The 22886-nt window shown below is 54.7% G+C and overlaps 1 protein-coding gene across 1 annotated transcript; it reads right to left on the bottom strand.

Annotated features, from left to right (window-relative positions):
• Positions 1 to 1196: 1196 nt before the first annotated feature.
• Positions 1197 to 22138, bottom strand: Cdh15 (cadherin 15). The gene is made up of 14 exons (XM_051169167.1): positions 22005 to 22138; positions 13133 to 13288; positions 12514 to 12669; positions 10436 to 10580; positions 6565 to 6725; positions 6167 to 6295; positions 5553 to 5738; positions 4595 to 4848; positions 3585 to 3727; positions 3233 to 3472; positions 2808 to 3047; positions 2578 to 2714; positions 2279 to 2443; positions 1197 to 1438 (listed from the first exon to the last, which is right to left on the bottom strand). Exons 1-14 carry the CDS (start codon positions 22044 to 22046, stop codon positions 1238 to 1240), a joined length of 2355 nt encoding a protein of 784 aa, XP_051025124.1. The 5' UTR covers positions 22047 to 22138; the 3' UTR covers positions 1197 to 1237.
• Positions 22139 to 22886: the final 748 nt, after the last annotated feature.

Raw genomic sequence — 22886 nt, 5'->3', positions numbered from 1 at the left:
AGCAGCACAGGAGAGAGCCAGGAGGCTCCACAGGATGGCAGGGTGCTGAGGGGAATCACCTAGTTTCTGATGAAAAGAACAGAATGTGGGCCGGGCATGGTGGCGCACGCCTGTAATCCCAGCACTCAGGAGGCAGAGGCAGGAGGATCACTGTGAGTTCAACACCAGCCTAGTCTACAAAGTGAGTCCAGGACAGCCAGGGCTACCCAGAGACGTTTCCCTTGAATTCTAATTGTGGGCTCTGCTGAGGCCTGTCCTTGGAATTACCCAGTGACATTCAGATTGTAGTGTGTCACCTAACCCATCAACTGTACACTAGCACCCCTTCCCAAGGGGACACCTCTAACACAATAGGAGGCACATGGTCTTTGCTTCCCTGGCTGTCCTCCTGCACTGAATTCTACAGGGGTCACCCAAGTTGCTGGGGACACCCACCTCTTCCATCACTTCCCTATCTAGCCACTCTTTGAGTAACACAGTTCTCACCCAGCAGCCCCTAGAAGCCGTACAGCTGAGCACTTCAGATGCCCAGAGCAGGGATAACTAGCAATGGGGCAGACACATCACCCCAACAAAGACCAGGAGTCAGAGTGAGCAGGGGAGGTGAGGGGTGCCTGGTCTCCTCGCTGGCCAGACCCACTGGGGATAAGGACGACAGAAGAACTCAGTCCTCTTTGTCTGAATCTGGGGGTCGGCGGGACCCATGTTATGCCCCGCCCCCATGCATGTACACATATGCACATCCTCACTCTGACCTCACCCCATCTGTGCTTGCTGCCCCTCATTTCCACCAACTATGCTGAGCAGGGTCCTGAGGTCCCTCCCTGGGCTGGGCCTGGAGTAAGGACCACTCACTCCACCCTGTGGTGAGAGTGGCACAGGCACCCATATCCACTGAATAGTGTGTTTTTAATTCCAATGCACTCCTTAGACTCCTGCTTTCATACAGAGGCAAGAGTCACAAGTGGGAGACAAAGATGGGGCGTGCATCCCCCAGGGCTTCCTCACCCCAGCGGGAGAGTTCTGGTTGCCTATTCCAGGCTCTCCGACCACCACCCCTGACTCAGTCCTCCCCTGGAGCCATAGAGATGCCTCCGTGAGACTATCTGCCATGGAGCCAAGGATGGGATGTCCTGTTGACCCGCATAGTATTTCTGAGTGTGTGTCCTAGGAGAAAGCCGCTTTGGTTAGGCCAACTGGCCGTAACTAGACAGCAATCTCCCGGTGGCTCTGGTTCTCACTGATGGCCGTACATGTCTGCCAGCCTGGCAAAGCGAGGGCCCCAGTCCCGCAGGTAATCATAGTCCTGGTCTTCATCTCCCAGACTGGACAGGATGGAGCTCAGTGTCCCCGCCACAGAGCCATCTCCCTCGTAGTCGTAGATGAGAGCTGTGTCATAGGGAGGCACACTGGGGTCGCTGTCTGCAGCCTCCAAGCCCTGTGGAAAAGCCCACAGACCTCAGAACCACTCAGAGGCAATCCAAGATCCCTCTGGGGCTCAGCCACTGCCAGGCCTAGGTCTGCCTCAGCCATTGCCCCAGAAGGGAACCTCGCTTAGGAGGGCCGGGGATGCAGAACATCTCCCAGTGCAGAGTGGGCTAGCCGAGAAGGTTCTGCTTCCTCCAGCCTTTCCCAGTCAGGATGGACAGAAGCTGTCTCCTTGTCATCAGGGCTCCTCAACCTACCCATCCTTCAGGGGCAGCGTCTCCAAGTACCTGCACTAGGATCAGCCCTCCCAGGGTGCCCCCAGTTTGCTGGGAGCTTCCTCTGGGCCGTGTGGACAGAGGCCTGTTAGCAGGGGATTCCCTGCATGGCCCGACCCAGCCATCCACCCCACATTCTGATCCTCTTGTGTAACCAGCAGTTGTTCATGCAGTTTAAACGGATGCTTTGTCCAGATGATGACAACGCAAGCGCTGCCCCCACCTCATCAGAGTAAATGCAAAGACAGAGGTCAGGAACCATGCACGGGTAAGCCTCGCCGAGGGAGAGGGAGTGACGTGGGAAGGCCAGGGCTAGGTAGCCTTCTCTGGCCACGTGGCTGCTTATGTTCCACTCTCACCCACAGTGCTTGAGAAGTGCCTGGCTGGCCTGCTCACTCACCCTCGGGTGCTTTCCTAAAGGCTCAGCCAGGGTCCTGCTGGTGAGCTGATGCCCTGACAGCCTGTAGCATGGGGACTGGGAGCAGGGGCTGGATGTGGGTGTGTTTGTGCGCATATGCGTGTGTACACACAAGCGTGCATCTGCCCATTGTGTGTTCTGCCCCCAGGGCACCTACATCACTGATGAAGTTGGCGATGTCAGATGGGCTGGTAGGAAGTGCTCCATGTGGCTGTGGCGCGTAGCTGAAGGGGGCATCCCTGCGCAGGGGTGGCCTGCCCAAAGAGCGGCTGGTGGCTCTTGGTTCCACTGGGTGGCGCAGCTGGTTTATATCATAAGCATCCTGTGAGCAAAGTAAGCAGTGAAGTCCGGAGCAGGGACCTCCTGGTAGCCAGAGGGCCTTCTAGGGACACTGGGCATTCTGGGAGGCCCTTCCCAGGGCTCAATGAGTCTGAGCCACCACTCCTCTCTCCTTACCTGGTCCTCCTCCCCACCTCCTTGCTCATCGTAGTTAAGGATGTTGTCGCGAAGGTCCTCTTGTGGCCCATGCAACAGGCTCTTGCCCCGTGACCGCCCTCGGAACCGCGTGCGGAGCGCAGCAAGCAAGATGAGAACTGTGGAAGCGCAAGAGACCTGCTGGCGCGTGGGCTCCGAGAGGAGGCAGTTCAGGAAAGGGACCCGGACAGAGGGCGGGGCTGAGGACTCACCGAGCAGGACCACAGTGCTGGCCAGCACAGTGACTAGTGCGCCCAGGCTGACACCCACACCTCCCGCTCGCAGTGCAGCGGTCCCAGGCAGGCAAGCACCATCGGACCCACAGCGACACACTGTGACGTTCAGCATTTGTTCTTGCTGCTGGGGTGGCTCCCCCGAGTCCTGGAGCATCAGGCTCAGACGGTGCAGGCCCTCAGAGACCTGATGTCGGAGCCGCAAGCGGGCATGGCTCACTGCAGAAAGTGCAGCGTGGTCAGCAGAGGCTCCAGAATACACCCTCCCTCTCAGAGAGAACCAGAGTCGGGGCTGTCAGTTTCCCCACCCACCCTTTGGGCCCTGCCCAAGGATGTAGTCAGGGCGCAATGTCTGCCTATCTCCTAGGTCTCAGGATTGTGGGTCGGGTTGGGGGGCAACTCACCATTAATCTGGCTGAGGCTCCAGTTCCGGCTGAGGTCTGGGACCCCGGGGTTCAGCTGGAAGTGGAAGGGGGCCCCGTGCGGGGGCAGGTCCTCATCCGTGGCACCCAAGAGGAGGCCAGGGCCCTGGTCTGGTTCGCTGCACAGGCTGCCGGATGGAGGAGGGGCCAGGAGGGGGGCATGGTCGTTGACTTCTAAGATCTCAATGGACAGGGTGCCTGTGGCTGTGCTGGGTGGCATGGCTGGGAGCAAGGGAGAGTGGATAAGTTTATGCCCCAGCCAACAGCCTGCCCTGTCGGTCCACTCAGGGAAGCGCCGGGCTGTGGGACAGGGCCACCACCTGTTCCCCCTCACCGTTGTCCAGGGCTAGGATGATAGCCCTGTACCAGCCGTCCTTCAAAAATGGGGAAGCAGGGCTCAGCACTCGCTGGGTCCGGATCCTGCCTGTGGCCCCATCCACTTGCAGCCAATCTTCTGGGTCATAATCCTTGGAATAGCTGTTGGTGGAAGGGGGAGAAGTGGGGTGACCTCACCCGAGACACCCAGATATGGGGTCAATCTACATATACAATATATGTTGCATATACATACATATATATATATACACAAACACATTTCATATACACATCCTCGTGTGATTGACAGGTGCTGTGATTACCTAGCATTCAGCCTTTGAGGCCTCCCAGCCCCAAGCTAACTCTGTTTTCTTTACTTCATTTTAGATTTTTAAATAGTTTTACATTCATTTATTTGTGTGTGCGCATGCACGCATGAGCACCAAGATGCCTAAGAGGTAAAAGCAGTGTAGGAATCAACTCTCTCCTCCAACCGGTGGGTTTCAGGATATGAGCTTAGGTGGTGAGGCTTGGCGGCAAGCTTTACCCACTGAGCCATCTTGCCGCTGCCACCCCACGCTAGTTACTGATTCAGCTGCACATGCGGTGTGCTGCCGCCCAGTGCCCCTCGGCAACTGGCAGCCTGTACTCTGCCCTGCTCAGAGCTGGCACCACGGGGACACATGGGAACACTGCCAGGCTTGGGACTAATGGTGAACATAAGGCATTAGAGCTTTGTGCAGAATCAAGAGCCCCTGAAAGTGGACAGGTCCGCAGTGGAGGCTGGCTAAAAGCAGTCTTGGACTAGGTGCTCCTGTGGGAGTCCAGTCCTGCTCTATGGGGTGCGCTCAGTCCACATGCACACATAGTCCGAGGGACTCAGTACCCCACAGACGCTCAGCGATGCACATCACTGGCCTTTCTCTTTCACCCTCAGAATGCAGAGGTACCAGCGGTAGTAATGGAGCCACTGATCCCTCTGCCAGACTCCTCCCCTCCCCCACTTCCCAAGATCCCAGGACGCCTCACCTCACTCTCTGCAGCTGCTGTGTGTCAGGGTCTCTGGCAGAGAAGGTGGCCACGGTGGTGCCTGGGGGTGCTCCTTCAGCTATGCTTGTCCTCAGTGGGTTCTCCGGAAACACTGGTGCCTCATTGGTGTCCTGAACCCACACACTGACTCTGGTCTGGCCCCGCCGGGCCCGGGGGGCAGCTGCCTGCAGTGGGGCCTCATTCTGCACAGACACTCGGAGCTCATATTGCTCCCGGCTCTCATAGTCCAGGGCCTATGGAAGGACGGCAGAGACGGCTGAAATCCCAAGTGCTGCCTTACTTGGAGGGCCTCTCCCCAGGGCTGTCCAGAGAGCCCATCTTTCCTTCCTCCCCCTTCAAACCCTGACACGACAAAACCATGCAAGGCTCAAGTATTAATAGGTAAGGAGACAAATTCCTGCTGCTCCAGATGGATTTGTTGAGTGTGGTGTGGCAGTTTCACGTGTTACTCAGCAACTGCGGTCTCTGCACCAGTTGACGATAAGCAGAGGGGCCATTTTGGTTCATGGCGGTCACTGCTATGCAGGTCTCAGGAGCAGCATGCAAGACATTCTCCCTCAAGACCCCCAGCCTGCCTCAAATTGTCTGGCCAGTTTCTCGCGATAAATCTTCAAATACATCTATGTGTTCATATGTGGTTGTCTCTGTGTGTATTTGTACACATGGCCCCCGTTTCTCTGGTAGGAATGGGGCTTGTGCTGGCGCAGTTTTACTTAAAAATGTGGACTGCTCTCAAAAAGAAAGAGAAGGTTGCAGCAGTGAAATTCTGTGGGTGCCTCCTGCTGCCCAGCTTTGCCAGACAGCATCCATCCTGTGCCCTAACCCCAGGATGGTGGCTAGCACGGTCATCCCAGGAAGGAACCCTGACAGCTGCCTTGGAAAGAGGCCTGTGACAGATTGCAGCTGAGGGGACTCATGTGACAGGGGCGTGGCTCACCTTGACAATGGAGAGCACACCTTCGTTGGTCTTGGGGTCCGTGTAGATCTTGAACTGTCCATCGGGATCGCCTTCCAGGATGGTGAACCTGGCCACCCAGTTAGGGGAACCAGGCAGGTCCCTGTCCTCCACCTCGAGCCGTCCAACGTCCACTCCACTGACGGCCTCTGCAGCCTCCATGAAGAACTGGGAGATCCCAGCCCGTTATTCACCAGGTTGGCCGACTGGGGAGCGGGGATCATCAGAGTGCCTGGCCCTATGCCTCAGGGTACCTTCCTTGCTCCCCACTGCCGCTCACCACAGGGCACATCACTGGTTTGTCTTTCCTGAGCCACTGATCTACCTGCTGCTGCTGTTCCTGGATATTGGACCAACTCTTCTCCTCACACAGCAAGTGCCCAGGAGACTGACTCTCTGGGCTGAGGACCCTGAGGACAGCATGTGGCTGGTTTCCTCTAAGGACCCTTCCATGTAGTCTATGTCCCCGGGGCCCCTTTATTTCAAGCACTGCTCTTCTCCAAGCTGTGAAGGCCCCCACCCCCTACAGAGCCCCCCTACTGGAACCTACAAAAGGAAGGCAGCCCTGGGGTGGGAGGGGTGGACAGAGGCGGCACCTCATCCTTGGTGAACTCGGGGGCATTGTCGTTGATGTCATCTATGGAGATGATGGCCAAGGCTGTGGCGGTGAGGCCATCTCCGGACATGTCCGCCACCTGCAGGGTCAGGTTATACACAGCGGCCACCTGGGGGTGATGTGACATGAACTTAGAAGATACTTAGAGACAACCATTTTAGGATGGTGGCAGAGCCACCTACAGTGGCAGGGATACCTAGGGGCAGCTGCACAGTTGAGGCTCAGAGGTGTCTTCCAGGCATAAGTGACTGGCTCAGGGGTTACAGCACCAGCAAGGAAGGACCAGGGAGGCTGAGAGGCTGGGAGGCCCTGCCCTGTGAGGAGCCCAGATGTGGAGACCTGGCCCTAGGCCCTCAATTGTCCAGGGGGTAGCCTCACCTCGCGGTCCAGCCCCACTTGCACTGTGCGGATCTCTCCGGTGTGCTCGTCAATGCTGAAGAACTCGGGGCTGCCCTGTCCCAGGATGGAAAACCTGAGTGCTGCATTGTCTGTCTCCGGATCGTCGGCATCTGTAGCCTCAGCCCTGGTTACGAAGGTTCCTGGGGAGGACAGGGAGAGATGTGGCTAGCCACCATGGGCTGGGTGTGGTCTGGTGCCCTGTTGGTGTGCAGTGCTTCCAGTATGCACAGAGTGAACAGCCACTTTCACTACTGTTTGTGTCACTGAGGCTGACAGAGTATACCAGCCTCGAGTCCAAGGCACTCCCGCTGCCTTGCCTATACAAGGTTGAGAACTGCTCTAGGATTTCGGTGGAGAGACAATATGTCTTCTCCCAGATGGCAGGTCAGCAAGTGGAGCTAATGTACCAGGTCAAAGTGGTAAACCCATCCTCAGACAGCCTTGAGCACTCCAATAAGGTGGTGACACCAGCCCAGGTAAGAGATTCACAAATATATGGGTACAGAGCAAAGCAGGCACCTAGCATCCTCCAAGGTGCTAGCTGTAGGGAAGCTGTGACAATTGAAAGGTGCTGCTGGTCAAGGCCCCAGCACAGGGATGGCTCCTCTTCACCTGTCATTCACTTTCCCTCAGCACAGACCGGGTGTAAGAATATTGAGGCAGGGACTGGACAGATGGCTCAGTGGTTAAGAGCACCGCCTACTCTTCCAGAGGCCCTGAGTTCAATTCCCAGCAACCACATGGTGGCTCACAGCCATCTATAATGCAATCTGATACCCTCTTCTGCCGATAAAGCACTCATATGCAATAAATAAAATAAATAAATCTTTAAAAAAAAGAATATTGAGGAAGTAGTGTGGGTCGGGCTGGGAGGACAAACTTCTGGGAAGCCCGTGTCTCACGCTCTTGGCTAGCTCACCTGTGATATGGTTTCTTGGATATACTGTAGCAAATACCAGCCAGTGCTTCAGGGCTGCCAGCACAGGCAGAAGCTCCTGACCAGATGAGTTATGCATAGCACTGGCCCCTAGGACAAAGCCACAAGTATCCAGCAGACTTCCTGGCCGTGGGACTACGGCTGTGCTGTGTGAGTGTTCCCTAGCAAACAGGTAAGTTCATACAGGCATGAGGAGCCAATGCCCCCATCAGAGAAGGGCTGCAGTGTGCTGGGAAGGGACCCTTGAGCTGACGTGGAAACAGAGGGATCACCAGGAGCCGGAACTGGTGTGCTGTGACTCATATGAGTTCACGTGTCATGTCCACACGTGCGCATGTCGGGATACGTGTATATTCAGGCACAAGCACATTTCCCAGATGCGTGGAACATCAGAGTATGACAGCAAAAATTATAGTTCCAGGGACTAGAGCAATGGCTCGGAAGGTAAGAGCTCTTCTTCCAGAGGACCCAGGCTTAAGGTCTAGCATGCACCTGGCAATTCACAGCATCCATAACACCAGTCCCAGGAGATCTGATGCCCTTCTCCGGCCTCAAGGCAACTCCAGGCACATGGTGCACAGACAAACGCTCACACACATAAGATAATAAAAATAAGAAATGCCACACTTCAACACAGAAGAAAATAAATGTCTCACAAACACCTCAGGAGACAGCGAGAAGCTGCCTGGGGAGCAGGAGGTCAGTTCTGTCCCATCGCTGTGGCACCAAGGGCCACAAAGGACTCTGTGAGGAGCTGAAGTGACAGGGGAAGCAAGGCACACTGAGAGACATGCAGTCTGGGCTGGGACTGTGAGACAGTATTTGTGCCCTGTTGCCAGGCTTCTCCTACCACCAAAAAGGGATAGAATTGAGCCGAGGCCACCTCCACGGCCTCCAAGGACACCCCTGCTGGGAAGGACAGACAGGCAGAAAATCCCTGGGCATGCCGACCAGGCAGAGAAAAATAAAAACACCCAGGAGCGGTGACTGGGACAGAACTCAAGCCAGCCTCGCCCCACTCTACACACAAGTCCACCCACACACCAATCCCTCCCTGCTACAGGTGACCAGCCCCAGGGCGGGCAGGCCGCTCCAGGAGATTGTAAGGACTGCGTACTGCAGGGGCCTGGTGGAGGTGGGAGTCACACGAGGAGAGATGGCAAAATTAGGGAGAAGAGAGTCAGAAAGAAAAGAGCCTGGGGGCTGGAGAGATGGCTCAGCCGTTAAGAGCACTCTGGCTGCTCTTCCAGAGGTCCTGAGTTCAAATCCCAGCAACCACATGGTGGCTCACAACCATCTATCATGAGATCTGGTTCCCTCTTCTGGTGTGCAGGTATACATGCAGGCAGAACACTGTATATGTAATAAAGAAATAAACCTTTAAAAAAATAAAAATAAAATAAAAATAAAAGAGCCTGATTAAGAAAAGGGAGGAAAGGCTACAGGACAAGAACACCTGACCCAACTGTCCCCTGTCCTTATGACTCCTCACCACGGAAGCTGCAGCTAGGTGAGGTCAGTAGACACCACACTGTGTGGCATGCACACCGATTTCCTGACTTTGGTAATTACAGGGAGTTTTCAGGATACACTGCCACCGTAAGAATGCCCAGCATCCAGTCTACAATCGAGCAGCAGAGGGAGAAGACAGAAAAGGGTTAAACTGGTCACGAGCTCCCTGCAATGGGCACATAGGAATTGATTTAGACTTTTCTGTCAGTGTGAAATCAGGTCAGAATAAAAGCTACACGCAAATGTCCACTGTTACCTTAAATATTGCATTGTGAGTAAAATGATATGGAATAGGATGACCCCAAGCTGCAAACAGGGCGAGATTCTGTGTTCATGTGGCTTGGGTTTCCTGAAACTGTCACCTAGTCCAGGTTTGGACACACTGGCAATGGGCAGTGAGGAAGAGAGGGTGGGTGCACCCGGTGCCCTGCCTGCCACAGCCCAGCTAGACTGCTAAGGAAGGACAGGGCTGAGGTGTGATTTTTGGAGGGGCACCAGGGGCAAGGGTAGAGTCTCATGTAGTCAAGGCTAGCCTCAGATTGGTTAGGTAACTGAAAACGACCTTAAACTCAGCTTCCATTTCCCATGTGCCTCCATGACAGTCTGGGGTGTCTGTGACCATAGGAGGAGCTGCCTGGGCTGTGGGGTTTCTTTCAGTGGATAAAAAACACACCAGGGAAAGCTCATGGCTCCGTGGAGTCACTAAATAGGACTGAAATGGTAAGCTTCACATTATGCAAAGTTCACCACCATGAAACGAGGACAAACAACTCAAACAGCCACCCAGAAGCCTTTCTGTGCAGGTCAAATTCATACGGACATGAGACTGTGAAGGGGACTGGTTTCTCTCTCTCTCTCTCTCTCTCTCTCTCAAATTTTATTTATTTATTTATTTATTTATTTGAGACACGATATCTCTGTGTAACAGTCCTGGCTGTCCTGGACTTGCTTTTGTAGACCAGACTGGCCTCGAACTCACAGAGATGTGCCTGCCTCTGCCTCCCAAGTGCTGGGATTAAAGGCGTGCGCACCACCACACCTGCCTGAGACTGGTTTCTTTCCTTCTTTTTTTGGGGGTGGTGGTGGTTTCGAGACAGGGTTTCTCTGTGTAGCCATGGCTGTCCTGGACTCACTTTGTAGACCAGGTTGGCCTCAAACTCACAGCGATCCACCTGCCTCTGCCTCCCAAGTGCTGGGTTTACAGGCGTGCGCCACCACGCCCGGCTCTGAGATTGGTTTTTTTACACCTGACCTTTAGCTTGTCAATTCTACAGAGCTAGAGATGAAGCTGGCACAGCAGGCAAGCACACTTGGGGGTGTGACTCTAGCCCCTTAAGCCTTCGGCTGTGTGGAATTCTGCACTTGGACCTTCTGAAGCCCCACCCTGGGCTCCCTCCTCACCTGGGATGGCACCCTCCAGGATTCGGCCTCTGAACACATCCTGTGTGAAGGCTGGCCGGTTGTCATTTTGATCCACCACAACAATCTCCAGGTCCGTGGGGTCCTCCAGGGTAGAGCCACCCAAGTCCAGGGCAAAGGCCCTTAGCTGAACAAACAGAGGGCAAGGGATGGCTCTGTGCCTCCTACAGCTATGTAAAAGGAACAGCAAGTGCTGTGGGCCACACATGGCAAGGGACACGTGGGGGCGGGCCATGTGCTGGAGGCACGCAACCTTATGTGAACGGAGGCTGCTTTCTCCCAGCACATAGGCTACAACTTTCCTCTCTCTCCTTGGCCACCAGGATGCTCATCACATCATTGCATGGATGAAGTAATGCTCTTACTAAGGTTCTAGGTTTGTCTCCTTTTCTCTGTGATTTTGGCTCCTGTCAAAATTTAGTTCATTCATTTTTCTTCCTTCCTTCCTTCCTTTCTTCCTTTTGGTTTCTCTGTGTAGCCTTGGCTCAGCCTGCCTCTACCTCCCGAGTGCTGGGGTTATAGGCATGCACCACTGTGCCCAGCTTCTTCTTCTTCTTTTTTTTTTTTTAAAAGACAGGGTCTCTCTGGTGTCCTGGGACTTGCTATGTAGACCAGGCTGCCCTCAAACTCACAGAGAGCTGCACAATGCCTGGCTGCTTTTTTTTTTTTTTTTTTTTAAGAAATGCCTAGATTTATTCATTTAATTTTTTGGAACAAGATTTCATATAAGCTGACAACTTTTTTTTTTTTTTGAGACAGGGTTTCTCTGTATAGCCTTGGCTGACCTGGACTCCAACTCACAGCAATCCACCTGCCTTTGCCTCCTGAGTGCTAGGATTACAGGCATGCACCACCACGCCCAGTGCCGCTGACAACATTTTAACCTGCTTATTTTTGGAGAATGGCATGGCATAATTTCCAAACACTCAGGGGGGCAGAAACAGGAAGATGATGAGGTCAGACCCAGCTAGAGACACACAACAAGATGTTGTGAATCACATTTGTAAAATGATCTAGTGCGGGGGCTGGAGAGGTGGCTCAGAGGTTAAGAGCACTGACTTTTGTTCCAAAGGTCCTGAGTTCAATTGCCAGCAATCACATGGTGGCTCACAACCATCTATAATATGATCTGGTCCCCTCTTCTGGCCTGCGGGTGTATGTGCAGGCAGAACACTGTATACATAATAAATAAAAATCTTTAGAAAATAAATGATCTAGTGGATTCCTCGGTAAGAGTGCCATAGCGGCCTCTTAGTTTGGAAGAATCTCTCATGGACGTAACAGAACCTGTGGTCCCTGGAAACATGGAGGTAGGGAGTTACCCTTCCTTGGGCCAGATAGAATGCAGCCTACAGGGTCCTGGCTACAGTAATCAGATTTCTAGAGGTTTTGCTTGATTTTATTTTTATGACAGGTGTCTGCTATGTAGTCCAGGCTGGCTTCAAACTCATGTCCCTCCTGCCCCAGTCTCCTAAGGATCACAGGCCTATAATTCTAGGAAAAGCTCTATCTGTCTGTCTGTCTGTCTATCTGTCTATCTATCTATCTACCTATCTATCATCCAGCCATGCTGAGGATTGAACCCCAGGGCCTTTGCATGTTAGGCCAGCACACTGCATCTCAGCCTGGCAGATGGCTGTTTGCAGAGAACCCAAAGGCAGTCCTGGCTCAACTCTTGTGCACACCTCAATGTGAGTCTCGCCTCCCTTCTGGAATCCCAACACTGTTGTTGGCCCCCCTCAGCTCATATTCCCTGCTGCTGCTGCCACTAACACTATTTGGGAATTCTTCGCGACAGACCTGTTCACCAAACAGAACCTGGATCCAGGCTGCCATATCATCTCAGCAGTTGTGACGATGCTCTGCCCTCCAAAGGACCACCCAGCCCCACTTCATGATCTCAAGGTGCCCCTGTATTAAGTGGGGGACATGATCCCAAACACTGAGTCCTCACATGTGGGGACCAGGTCTTGCTTGGGAAGCTCCTGGCTTGGAGCATGCCAGGTGGGGAACAGAGGCCCGAGCAGTGGGGAGGACCCTGGCTTCCCACCACGCCCTACCCTGAAGCGGTCTGTCCTCTCACGGTCCAGAGTGGCATTGAGGTACACCCTCCCAGTGAACTTGTCGATGGAGAAGACATTTCGGGGCTCTTCGTCCACACCGGGCCCCTGGATGCTGTAGATGACACTGCCAAGCTGCTGTTTATCAGACTTGATCTGTGGGGCAGGAGTGGGGCTCAGTGAAGGCCAGAGGGCACCCTGACACCTTCGTGTTCCTCCCCAGCTAGGTGAGCAGAGGTCAAAGGCTCTAAAGCTCAACATGTTACCCCCCTAAACTCAAGCCCAGCTGCAGAGCATCCTGGGACTTGGGAGCCAGTCACATTCTGAGAATGTAGCCGGCTGACTATTCACCTCATGGGCCTACTGTAGTGATGACTAAACAAAGCCATGCTTTCCAGGGGCATATAGCCTGGGGGCATGTTCCCTGGAGTAGCTCGGTGCTGTGGCTCAGGTATGGGAGCCCTGCTTTTGTCCCAGCACAGAAACTCAGAGTGACAAAGTGGGACAGTCCTTCCTAGGCTGTACAGCCAGCTCCTGTCAGCAGATGGGGCAAGATCCAAGGGGATCTTTAAGAAATGGGGGGACCTATAGGAACATCCCATCCCCCCACTTCTCTTACCTGCACCAGTGGGTAAGGGAGGCGTTTGTGGTTCTCAGACACACTGATGGGTGGGATGACCCAGGCTCTCCGCACACGGCCTGGGGCTGGTGCCCGGCGCCAGGGGTACAGGGTGCTAGGCTCTGGCTCAGGGACTGCCCAGAACAGGCCAAGGCTCTAAAACACAGATGGGACACAGTCATACAGGGCACATAGCGTCATCAGATCCCTAGCGGTAGAGATCGTTTATTGGCTGGTCGGAGGCAATGCGAGATCCCTGAGAGGTCAGGTGCCAACAGAGGGCGACTCTTGCTTCCTGGGAGTGAGGGCCCAGGGGGATGGGCAGCAGCTGGTGGAGCCGGGGACTCAGTCAGAAGTGGGGCCACTGAGTTAGAGTGGGAGGTGACATGTGTCCCACCTCAGCGTCACAGCTTGAATGTCATAAGTTAACGGTAACAGTGCCTGCTTTTATTAGAAGTGAGGGGAGGGCCAGGCATGGTGGCACATGCCTTTAATTCCAGCAGAGGAAGGCAGATCACTGTGAGTTTGAGGCCAGCCTGGTCTACAAAGGGAGTCCAGGACAGCCAAGGCTGCACAGAGAAACCCTGTCTTAAAAAACAAAATAAAACAAAACAAAAAAGTGAGGGGATGACCCTAAGCTTCTGTGCCCAACACAGTCACCCTTGCCACCCAAGGCAGCCATGCATACAACTCTGCCACCAGGCCTGGGGCTTGATTTCAAACACTTGCAGAAACTGGGCCAGGGAGCCCAAGAGTGATGGCTCCTGTGCGCCTGTCTTCTGGGTGAGCAGAGAGGCCATGCTCAGGGCGCCCCATGCAACGTCTCGAAATTGCTTTGAAGAAGGAATGCCCAAGCTTCCAGATCCCCAGGCGGTGGAGGGCAACCAAGAGCCATCTCAGCTGCTCTGTAGAGTGGGGCTTAGTGACTGTGGCCTCCTTGGCTGGCCAGCCTGGTCTGTGACAAGGACTGGGGTATGGTGCAGGGCCAAGGAGGACATTCCTACAGATGCCAGGCACTGGGCTGAGCCACAGACACAGGGTGGCATGGGGCTTGCTGTATGGCTCAACTGAGAGGGTGGCTGGGAAAAAGACAGCCTACACAATACGTGTGCGAATCTCGTCACTGGGTCTCAGTCCTGGAAACCCGGATTTGTGGGTAGGCTTCTTTCTTCCTCATCACACCTGGGAGACTGGCAGTGACACGTAGACGTGCTGAGCCAGAGACAGCTCAGTCCATAAAGACACTTGCTCCCAAGTCAGACAACCTGAGCGTGCTCTCTAGAGGCCATAGGAGAAAGGGCTGACTCCCATAACTTGTACTCTGATCACCACGTGATATGTGCAGGCTCCCACCACAATAAATAAATGTAATTTAAAGAAAAAATGGCCCAGCAGTGGTGGCGCACGCCTTTAATCCCAGCACTCAAGAGGCAGAGGCAGGTGGATCTCTTTGATTCAAGATCAGCCTGGTCAGGGCTGGAGAGATGGCTCTGAGTTCAGAGCACTGTCCGCTCTTCCAGAGGTCCTGAGTTCAATTCCCAGCAACCGCATAGTGGTTCATAACCATTTATAATGAGATCTGGTGCTCTCTTCTGGAGGGCAGGTACACATACAGACAGAACATTTTATACATAATAAATAAATAAATAAATCTAGAAACAACAACAACAACAACAACAACAACAAAAACCCCAGCCTGGTCTACAGAGCAAGTTCCAGGACAGCCAGGGCAGAAAAATCCTGTCTTAGAAAAAGAAAGAAAGAAAGAGAAAAGAAGAAAGCAGTTGGGCATTGTGTGACTGCAGACAGATGAAGCCAAGTCTCTAAGCACAGAGGAAGCATCGTGAGTCCCATTCGCCACAAAAATCCACTGCCATTGCCAGTTTATGATCACAAATAGCCTCACCCCTCAGAGGGGGAAACCAAGGCCCACAGAAGAGACTAATCTATCAAGTACATGGCAGAATGCATGGCAGCTCCAAAAAGGCACCCCTAACCTTCTGGTACCTTCCTGGCTCTCACAGGTGTTCCACCCCCAGTTTCCAAATGGGTCTCACCTAGAGCGACCCATCTGCCAATTGCTCCTTGTCCTGTGTCTTCATTTGGAGAGGGGCTGAGAACTGAGGGCTTTGGGGATACCCTTGTGAACACTGGCTCAGCTGGCATTCCTGAGAGACCCCTCACCCCAAAGCACAGCCTGGCAGAGGCCGCCATGATGGGTGTGTATGTTGGCCACATGCTGACCTCATCTTCCACAGCATGTGTTGGCTAAGAACAAAACCTCAGGCTTCCAGGAGGCTGGGGGCTGAGAGGCCAGTACTTGGCATGGTACAGCCTGGCAGGATTTGTGGAAGTGATGGCCGGGGCTCCAGCACATGGGAGCTGTTGGGTTTGGAAATGTTTTAGCAGCTGTGGCTGTTCTTGGCTGCTCTCCCTCAGACCCACAAGAGGGTTCAGGGCAAGCAGAGGTGCCCATCCTTCAGATCCCTTGCTAGCCTGGCCTAGGGGCCATGGGCAAGACTTGGGGGATCTCAGTCTCCCCCTCGGGGGCATGCTCACATTTATTTTGGGGGCAGAGAGACACATGTGTGGAGGTCAGAGGTCAGTTCTCTCCTTCCACTAGGTGGGTTCTGGGGACTCACTTGGGTCTTTGAGGCAAACCCCTTTCCCCGCTGAGCTGTCTTGCTGGCTGCAGCATGCCTTTGCTCCCTTCTTAGAGACTCTGTCCTGCAGAGTGGTGCCTCCCACACAGTGTCATTGTCTGAGTCTGTCCACAGGGGCAGTCTCAGAGGACACGATTGAAAAGCAGAGTGACACTTTTCATTCTGTCTCCTTCTGGTCAACGTAAGCAACTGCTCGGGCCAGCAGCTCCCTCTGCTGTACCAGTGTCAGCTATTAGAAGTGTGTCTAGCCTCAGCTATTAGAAGTGTGCCTAGCCTCGGCAAGGTTGAGACCAAGGGCTCCTCCCTATGAAAGCTCAGTCAAGAGCGGTTGTTGTGCACACCCACCTGGGTGGGAAGGGTTCAGACTCCCAACTGCCCTCAGCTCAGACTGCTCTCTGTTTTGTGGTTTGTTTTTGTCTTATGTAGCCCAGGCTGGCCCCAAACTCACTGTGTAGCTAAAGATAGCCCTGTACTCCCCACCTCTACTTTGCATGAGTTCCCTCCACATGCAGTTGCCTGCAGAAACCTCCCTGTTTGGGGTCACCTCATCCCTTCCTCGGACAGATCCTTGGGCTGTCCATGAGGGAGGAGGACTGCTGGGTGGTCCTGGGAGCGTGGAGGACCACCACCACACAGATGTGCCAAACACAGCATTGAATGTGCCAGCCCCACCCTCAGCATGGTTCCCAAGTAGTCAGGGCCTCATCTTTTCCTCAGTATCTCCAACTACCTTCCTCAGAATGACAGATGGGGGCTCCAAGGATAGCCCATCACAGCTTTCACTCTTAATGCTCACTACGTGTCCACACCTAGGGAAGCTCTCGCTTGGCTCCGCCCCAAGCAAGGGAGCTAAGAGGCCCCAGTAGGGACCAGAAAGCAGGCAGCCCATTTCTCTCTGTGAGAAAGTCGTGCGGAGGCCGGATAGTTCAGTGTTTAAAAGCACTTATTGCTCTTGTAGAGTACCAGGTTTGATTTCCAGGACACATGTGGTGGCTAGTAGCCACCTGTAACTTCAAGCCTTGGGGTGGGGGTGAGGGTGGGGGTGAGGGTGGGGTTGGGGGGGTCTGACACACTCTTCTGGCCTCCTCAGGTACTGCATGCATGTGGCATTTACACAGACAGCAGGCAAATCACATAAAAATGAGTAAATTTAAGCGTTACCGAGGGATTGTGTGAGCAGGACTTAACACTCGGGGAGGCTTACACTGGGCCATACTGGCACCATGTCCTCCCTCAGCATCCATGAGCTCCCATGACTCCCTGCTGCTGAGTGGATGGCTTACCCCTGTGGAGTTGCTTGGTGGCTACCCAGGCCCCCTGGCTTCTACTTCAGCTGGATCTGTGGTCAGTGGGTCAGTGGAGGCTGGCGCTCACAGGAGGAAAAGACAGACGCTGGTTGGGGTGCGGTGGGGGGGGTGCTCTAAGGGCAGCGAGGAGAGAGCAGCCAGGCAGGCAGGCAGGCAGGCAGGCACGTAGATTTCAGCCTTTCCATGTCTTTCTGCAGCACAGATGGATGCCCAAAGCCCAGGAAGGTAGTGGCCCTGTGGGCACCTGCACATAGCCTGCTTGGGGATCAAAGGCTTTGGCTCAGCCTGCTCTCTGACTTGTTTCCCCAGCTGACTCAGGTACCATGCAGGGAGTCCCTGTTCCCATCCTACTGGTGGGACCCTGGCCACCAATTCTGTAGCCCCTCATGGCAGCTGAGGCCACCTCCATTACTTGGTCTTGGGGTCCAGAGAGCAGGAGACCCTGTTCAAGATGGGAGGATGGGTTTAGAGGGAGCAGAGTCCTGCCTGGGCAGCTCTGTCCTTACAGATGGCAGCTTGGCCTTAGAACAATGCCAATGCCAGCATGCAAAGCCACTTCTAGGTCAGGGTGGAGTCCCTGCCAGGCACACACCTGCCTGCCTGGCATGAGAAACCTGGGCTACAGCCTCCATGGACACAGGGGGATTTTTCTAGAGCTTAATGGCAGGCCCTGAGATGTACCCAAGGGCTGCTTTGGGGGCAAGCCTGGCTCTGTCTTCCCCCCCTCAGGATAGCACGTGGGTCAGGACCTGGGGCTCTTCATGTCACCTAGGTATGGACAGGGAAAGCCCCTTAGCTCCTGGCTCCGAGCTAGGTTGAGCGAGGCTGAGACAGTTGCCCAAATCAGAGATGGCACCACAGGGCATGTCAGGCCTGCTGCGAATGGGAGTTCCCAGGCTCTTTGAAGCCCCTGTGGCCTGGGAAAACCTTCCACCCTCCTCCTAGTCCTGCTGCCCCTGCCAGTGCCCATGGCCTTGGCACTGACCGGGTGTGGTCAAGGCAGGGCATGGGAACGGTGGGTCCTTGGCCTGTCCACAGCTCAAGTTCACAAGGTCACAGAACCACAATGCCCAGATCAGAGGCTACAGTGGTGTGAGTGGGCGCCCAATGGACAGGCCACAGGCAGCTTCCGGCTTTTGAGAGGCATTTATGTAGCCCGTCCTATGTCTCTCACCCTACCCACTTCCCAGAAAACGTGGCAGGCTGGAGGCAAGGCTGGGGACCTCCTTGGGAAGCGAGGACATCCAGTGCTCGGGACAAAGCCACATGGCCATAGCCAGCTCAGAGGCTCCCACATCCAAGACAGAGGACAAGGAAGGCGGCACCTGGAAGGTGATTTTGTGGAAGGGGCACCTACACTCGCTACTATCCTGTGCCCCTCTACTCCCCCATACCAAGCTAGACAGGAAATAGTCACAGACTCACTTCTCACAGTAAATATCCAGTGTGTCCCACCTCATCCCAGCCCTGCTCTTGACCAAGGATGACCACAGACAAAAGTTGTAAAGTCCTAGAGACCTCTTGAGGCACGGATTTGAACCCACTCTTAAGTCAACTAGCCTCTGGGGTCTTTTCTGACCCCACGCCAAGGAGCTGCAGGGGGCCTGCCATGCATGGAGTGTGTGCTTTGGCCAAGCAAGAGGCTTGTCAAAACTACCAATGACGCTGGGCGGAGGTGATACATGCCTTTAATCCCAGCACTTGCGAGGCAGAGACAGGTGGATCTTTGTGAGTTCGAGGCCAGCCTGGTCTACAAAGTGAGTCCAGGACAGTCAAGGCTATACAGAGAAATGCTGTCTCGAAACAAAACAAAATAAAACAAAACCAAACAAAAACCAAAACTACCAATGGCAACAGTATCAGCCATTGCCAGTGGCCAAGGCGAAGGCTACGTGGTCCCCCCTTCACTCCCCTGCACTGATCCTGGGCAGAGGTTCTAGTGATAGTCCTCTGGTGAGGACTGACTGGGAAGACCCAAGGTCTCTGGCCATGAGAGCGAGGTCATCTTGGCAGAGCTAATGGCTTCCAGGGCGGAGGCAGGCATGTGGAGGGGGGTGCAGTAAGCCCCTGCACTGACTTTTCACAGGCTTCTCAGGCCTGCACACCTCCCACAGGCTGGAATCCATGGCCACTTCATTCCTGGACAGCCAGCATGCCAGGAATGAGGCCAGCTGTTGGCATGGCCTAGAGTGGCCCCGCATTCCCACTGTGGGACCACCCTGTCCAGCTGCTGCAGCCATCAGAGGAGAGTGAGGAGGGGCAGACAGGCAGCTGTTCCGTCCCATCAGACTGGCCCCGCCTGCCTGACAGCGCAGCCCGAGTCACTGCAGGCTGGACCTGCTGGAGATGGGGCCCTTTTCCCAGACTCAGTAAATAGCTCCCCCACCCCCGTGAGGTACCGCTGAAGCCCATCTTTCCTTTTGAGGCCATGTGGCTTCCTTGGTTCCTCAGACAAAAGTGAGGCGGCTGTCTCTGGGCTATGTATGCTCCCCTCCAACCCAGCTCAGGACCAGCAACTGGAAAGATTAAAGCCCAAGGCCAAGGGGCGGGGGAGAGTCAGGGTTACTATTCCTATAAGTAATGTGTGAATGACACTGGGATTAGAACTCAGGCCTCAACCATGCTAGGCACATGTTCTGCTTACTTCCCACGATGCTTTTATTTTTCTTTTGAGGCAAGGTATTCTTTTTGTCTGTTTGGTTTTGTTTTTTGTTTGGGAGGGAGGGACAGGGTTTCTCTATGTACCCCTAGCTGTCCCAGACTTGCTTTGTAGACTAGGCTAGCCTCAAACTCACAGCGATCCGCCTGCCTCTACCTCTGCTGAGATTAAAGGCATGCGCCACCATGCCCAACTGAGGCAAGGTAGTCTTAAATTTCCCAGGCTAGCCATGATTTTGTGGTCTTCCTGGTTCAGCATCCTGAGCAGGTAGAATTAGAGGCCTGGTGGGGACCAGTTCTGAACACAATCCAACCCCTGGTGCTGCCCTGGATTTCAAGAAGCTCAGATTCTGGGGGAACTTGGGTAGGGAGGCTGAGGAGTGAGGTGTGGATCCATGCAGTGCTTACTTCCTCCCTCAACCTGAGGAGCCCAAGACAGAGCTGCTCTACCAGAGGACCAGGGAAAAGCCCAGGGGGGAGGAGGCAGGAAGCCAGCCTGTGATCCCAGCACTCAGGAGGCAGAGGCAGGCGGAGCTCTGTGAGTTCCAGGCCAGCCTGGTCTAACTAAGGAATCCAGGACAGCTAGGGCTACACAGAGAAACCCTGTCTCGAAAAAACAAAAAGAAAGAAAAGGAGGCAGCAATGACCAGAAGGCCACCTCAGGACCCGGGCATGTGGACAGAGCAGACAGAAGCGTGAAAGCTGAGCGGTGGTGGGGAGGTGTGCACACACACTGGTGGTGGGGAGGTGTGCACACACACTGGTGGGGCAGGAGCAAGTCCCCTTGCATAGGAGCTAATTTGAGTGCTATTGTGAAGCAAGTTCAGGAGGCCAGGCCTCAGGGGTGCGTCCATGCCCCCACCTGACTCCTGGGGCCTCCAGATGCCTGGGGGAGGGGTGTTCTGCAGTTGCAGTAGTGCAACAGAGAGGGGAGGCTTGGGGAGGGAGGGAGGAAGGAGAGGAATGCTACCCAACACTACCCACCCTGCAGCCTTGAGCTTGCTGGTGAAAAATGCTGTGACTATGAGCAGTGGAGAACAGATCCCAGCGCAGGGTATACAGGAGGGGCTTCTGATGGGTCAGAGGGTTCTAGGTAGGATCTAGAGGGCTGCTGGGTTTTAGGTAGCCTAGCAGATGTGCTCACAGGCCCCCAAGGCTAGGGGTGGAGGTGGTTGGGGATGCAGGGCTAAAGCCCAGGGCCAGCTGCTGGAGGGTCTTTCTGGCCAGGCGCCCATCAGCTGCCAGGGACTGAAACTTGAGCAGAGCTGCAAGGCTTGTGGGAATTTGAGGGGACCAAGAAAGTCGTGAAGAGTGTTCCCGGAAGGGATGGACCCCCCCTCCCCAACACACACACACATAGGCAGTGCTGGCTGACCACTCTCGAACCACAGCAGTCCTTTGTGCTTGCCACCTGTTGCCTCTGGGGTGCAGGGGCTGGCCACAGCCCTGTAGCCATCTCCACGGCAGTGGGCTCTGGCAGGGACCACAGAATTCACATCCCCCATCCTGGCCCAGTCTAGGGCCATCCAGAGCCTGTCTGGGGAGTGCCAACAGCAGGAAACACTGGGGACCTGGGCTTTTCCCACCTTTCCTTGTGCCATGCTAGGAAGACTGGGTACCAGGGCCTGTAAGGTCTGGGGACCACAAGCCACTACATTGCCAGGCGGGCACAGAGGCACAGCCACTGTTCTGGTCAGGTACAGGCAGTGTAAAGTGAATGTGTGTTGGGCTGCTCTGGTCTGGAGTTATTTGCTCCAGAGTCCTAGGTCCTGGAGGGCAGAACTGCAGGTACTCCTGCTGGCCAGGATCGTGGGGCAAGGACTCAGACACCAAGACACACTCATGTCACAGCTGGGAGGTTTACAGATACTGTGGGCTTCCTGCCTCTTCCCTCTGCACCACACTCTGGAATACAAGAATTTCACAAGATTGCTCACCCCTACACTCTGGAAGGCTCCAGGAGGCACTTGTGGTACACTTCCGTTCAGACCGGACAGCCCCACGGGTATTCTCTGTGCCTAGGAGCCATTCTGCTCACTGGTGTGCAGGAAAGGTCCGTCACCCTCTCTTTTGAAGCCCTTAAAGTGCAGATCACTCCTTCCTACAATGTACCAGAGAGTGTGGCCCACCCTGGACACTGCAGGCCGCAGCTCTGGGGTCTCCCAAAGACACTTCAGGCTGGTGGCCCTAGGAAAAGCTATCCCAACGTTAGAGGCAGGTATGCACCAGAGCTCACAAGCTTACCTGGGCGAGCAGCATGAGGGCGAAGAGTAGAGCAGAACCCATTGGGACAGCCGCCGAAGAGCCGTGGGCAAGTGACCGACTGGGCGGCCAGTGGGACGGTGGCGCTTCTACCCCCACGCAGAGAGCTCTGGGCTGAGTGACAGCGCAAGTGCCTGGGCAGCGGGCCGAGGGACCGCACGTGTGAGACGGGGCGGGGCCAAGGCGGGGTCTGGGTAGGGCTAGGTCTGAATGACAGCACGTGGGTATGGGGTGGGAGAGATGAGTGACGGATAGCAGCAACAGTGTGAAGGTGCCAAGGCAGAACCAGAGCAAAACGACAGCACAGACAAAAGGGTGGGGCCGGGAACTGAGTGACAGTATATGTGGTCAGTCCCTGAGGGAGGCTCTGTAAAGTTTTGAGGTAAGTACATGTTTAGCAGGAGTGGTCTTGGACTGAGTGACAGCATGTAGTGGGGCTGGGAGTGGACATAGCGGCAAGTTCTCAGCATGCAGTGGCTGGGGCTGGGGCCTCTGGCTACTGGCCACAGTCTAGAAAGGCCCAGGCTTGTAGAAGTCAAGAAGGGAGGGAGGCAGGCATGGTAGCACATCCCTTTAATCCCAGCACCTGCGAGCCAGAGGCTCACTACATAGTGAGCTAGCTCCAGGCCAGCCAAGACTACATGAAAATACTCTCTCAAAAAACCAAAAGAAGCCATGTGCTGTGATGCACGCCTTTAATCCCAGCACTCGGGAGGCAGAGGTAGGTGGATAGTTGTGAGTTCAAGGCCAGCCTGGTCTACAAAGCCAGTCCAGGACAACCAAGGCTAACCCGGAGAGACCCTGTCTGGATAAACAAAACAAAAACAAAAGAAAGTGAGGGGGGGAAAACAGGCTGTCAGGAAA

The sequence above is a fragment of the Acomys russatus genome, chromosome 26 (genome assembly GCF_903995435.1).
Source record: "Acomys russatus chromosome 26, mAcoRus1.1, whole genome shotgun sequence".
Taxonomy (NCBI): domain Eukaryota; kingdom Metazoa; phylum Chordata; class Mammalia; order Rodentia; family Muridae; genus Acomys; species Acomys russatus.
Note: the sequence above shows the minus strand (reverse complement) of the source record. Positions and strands in the feature narration are given on the sequence as shown.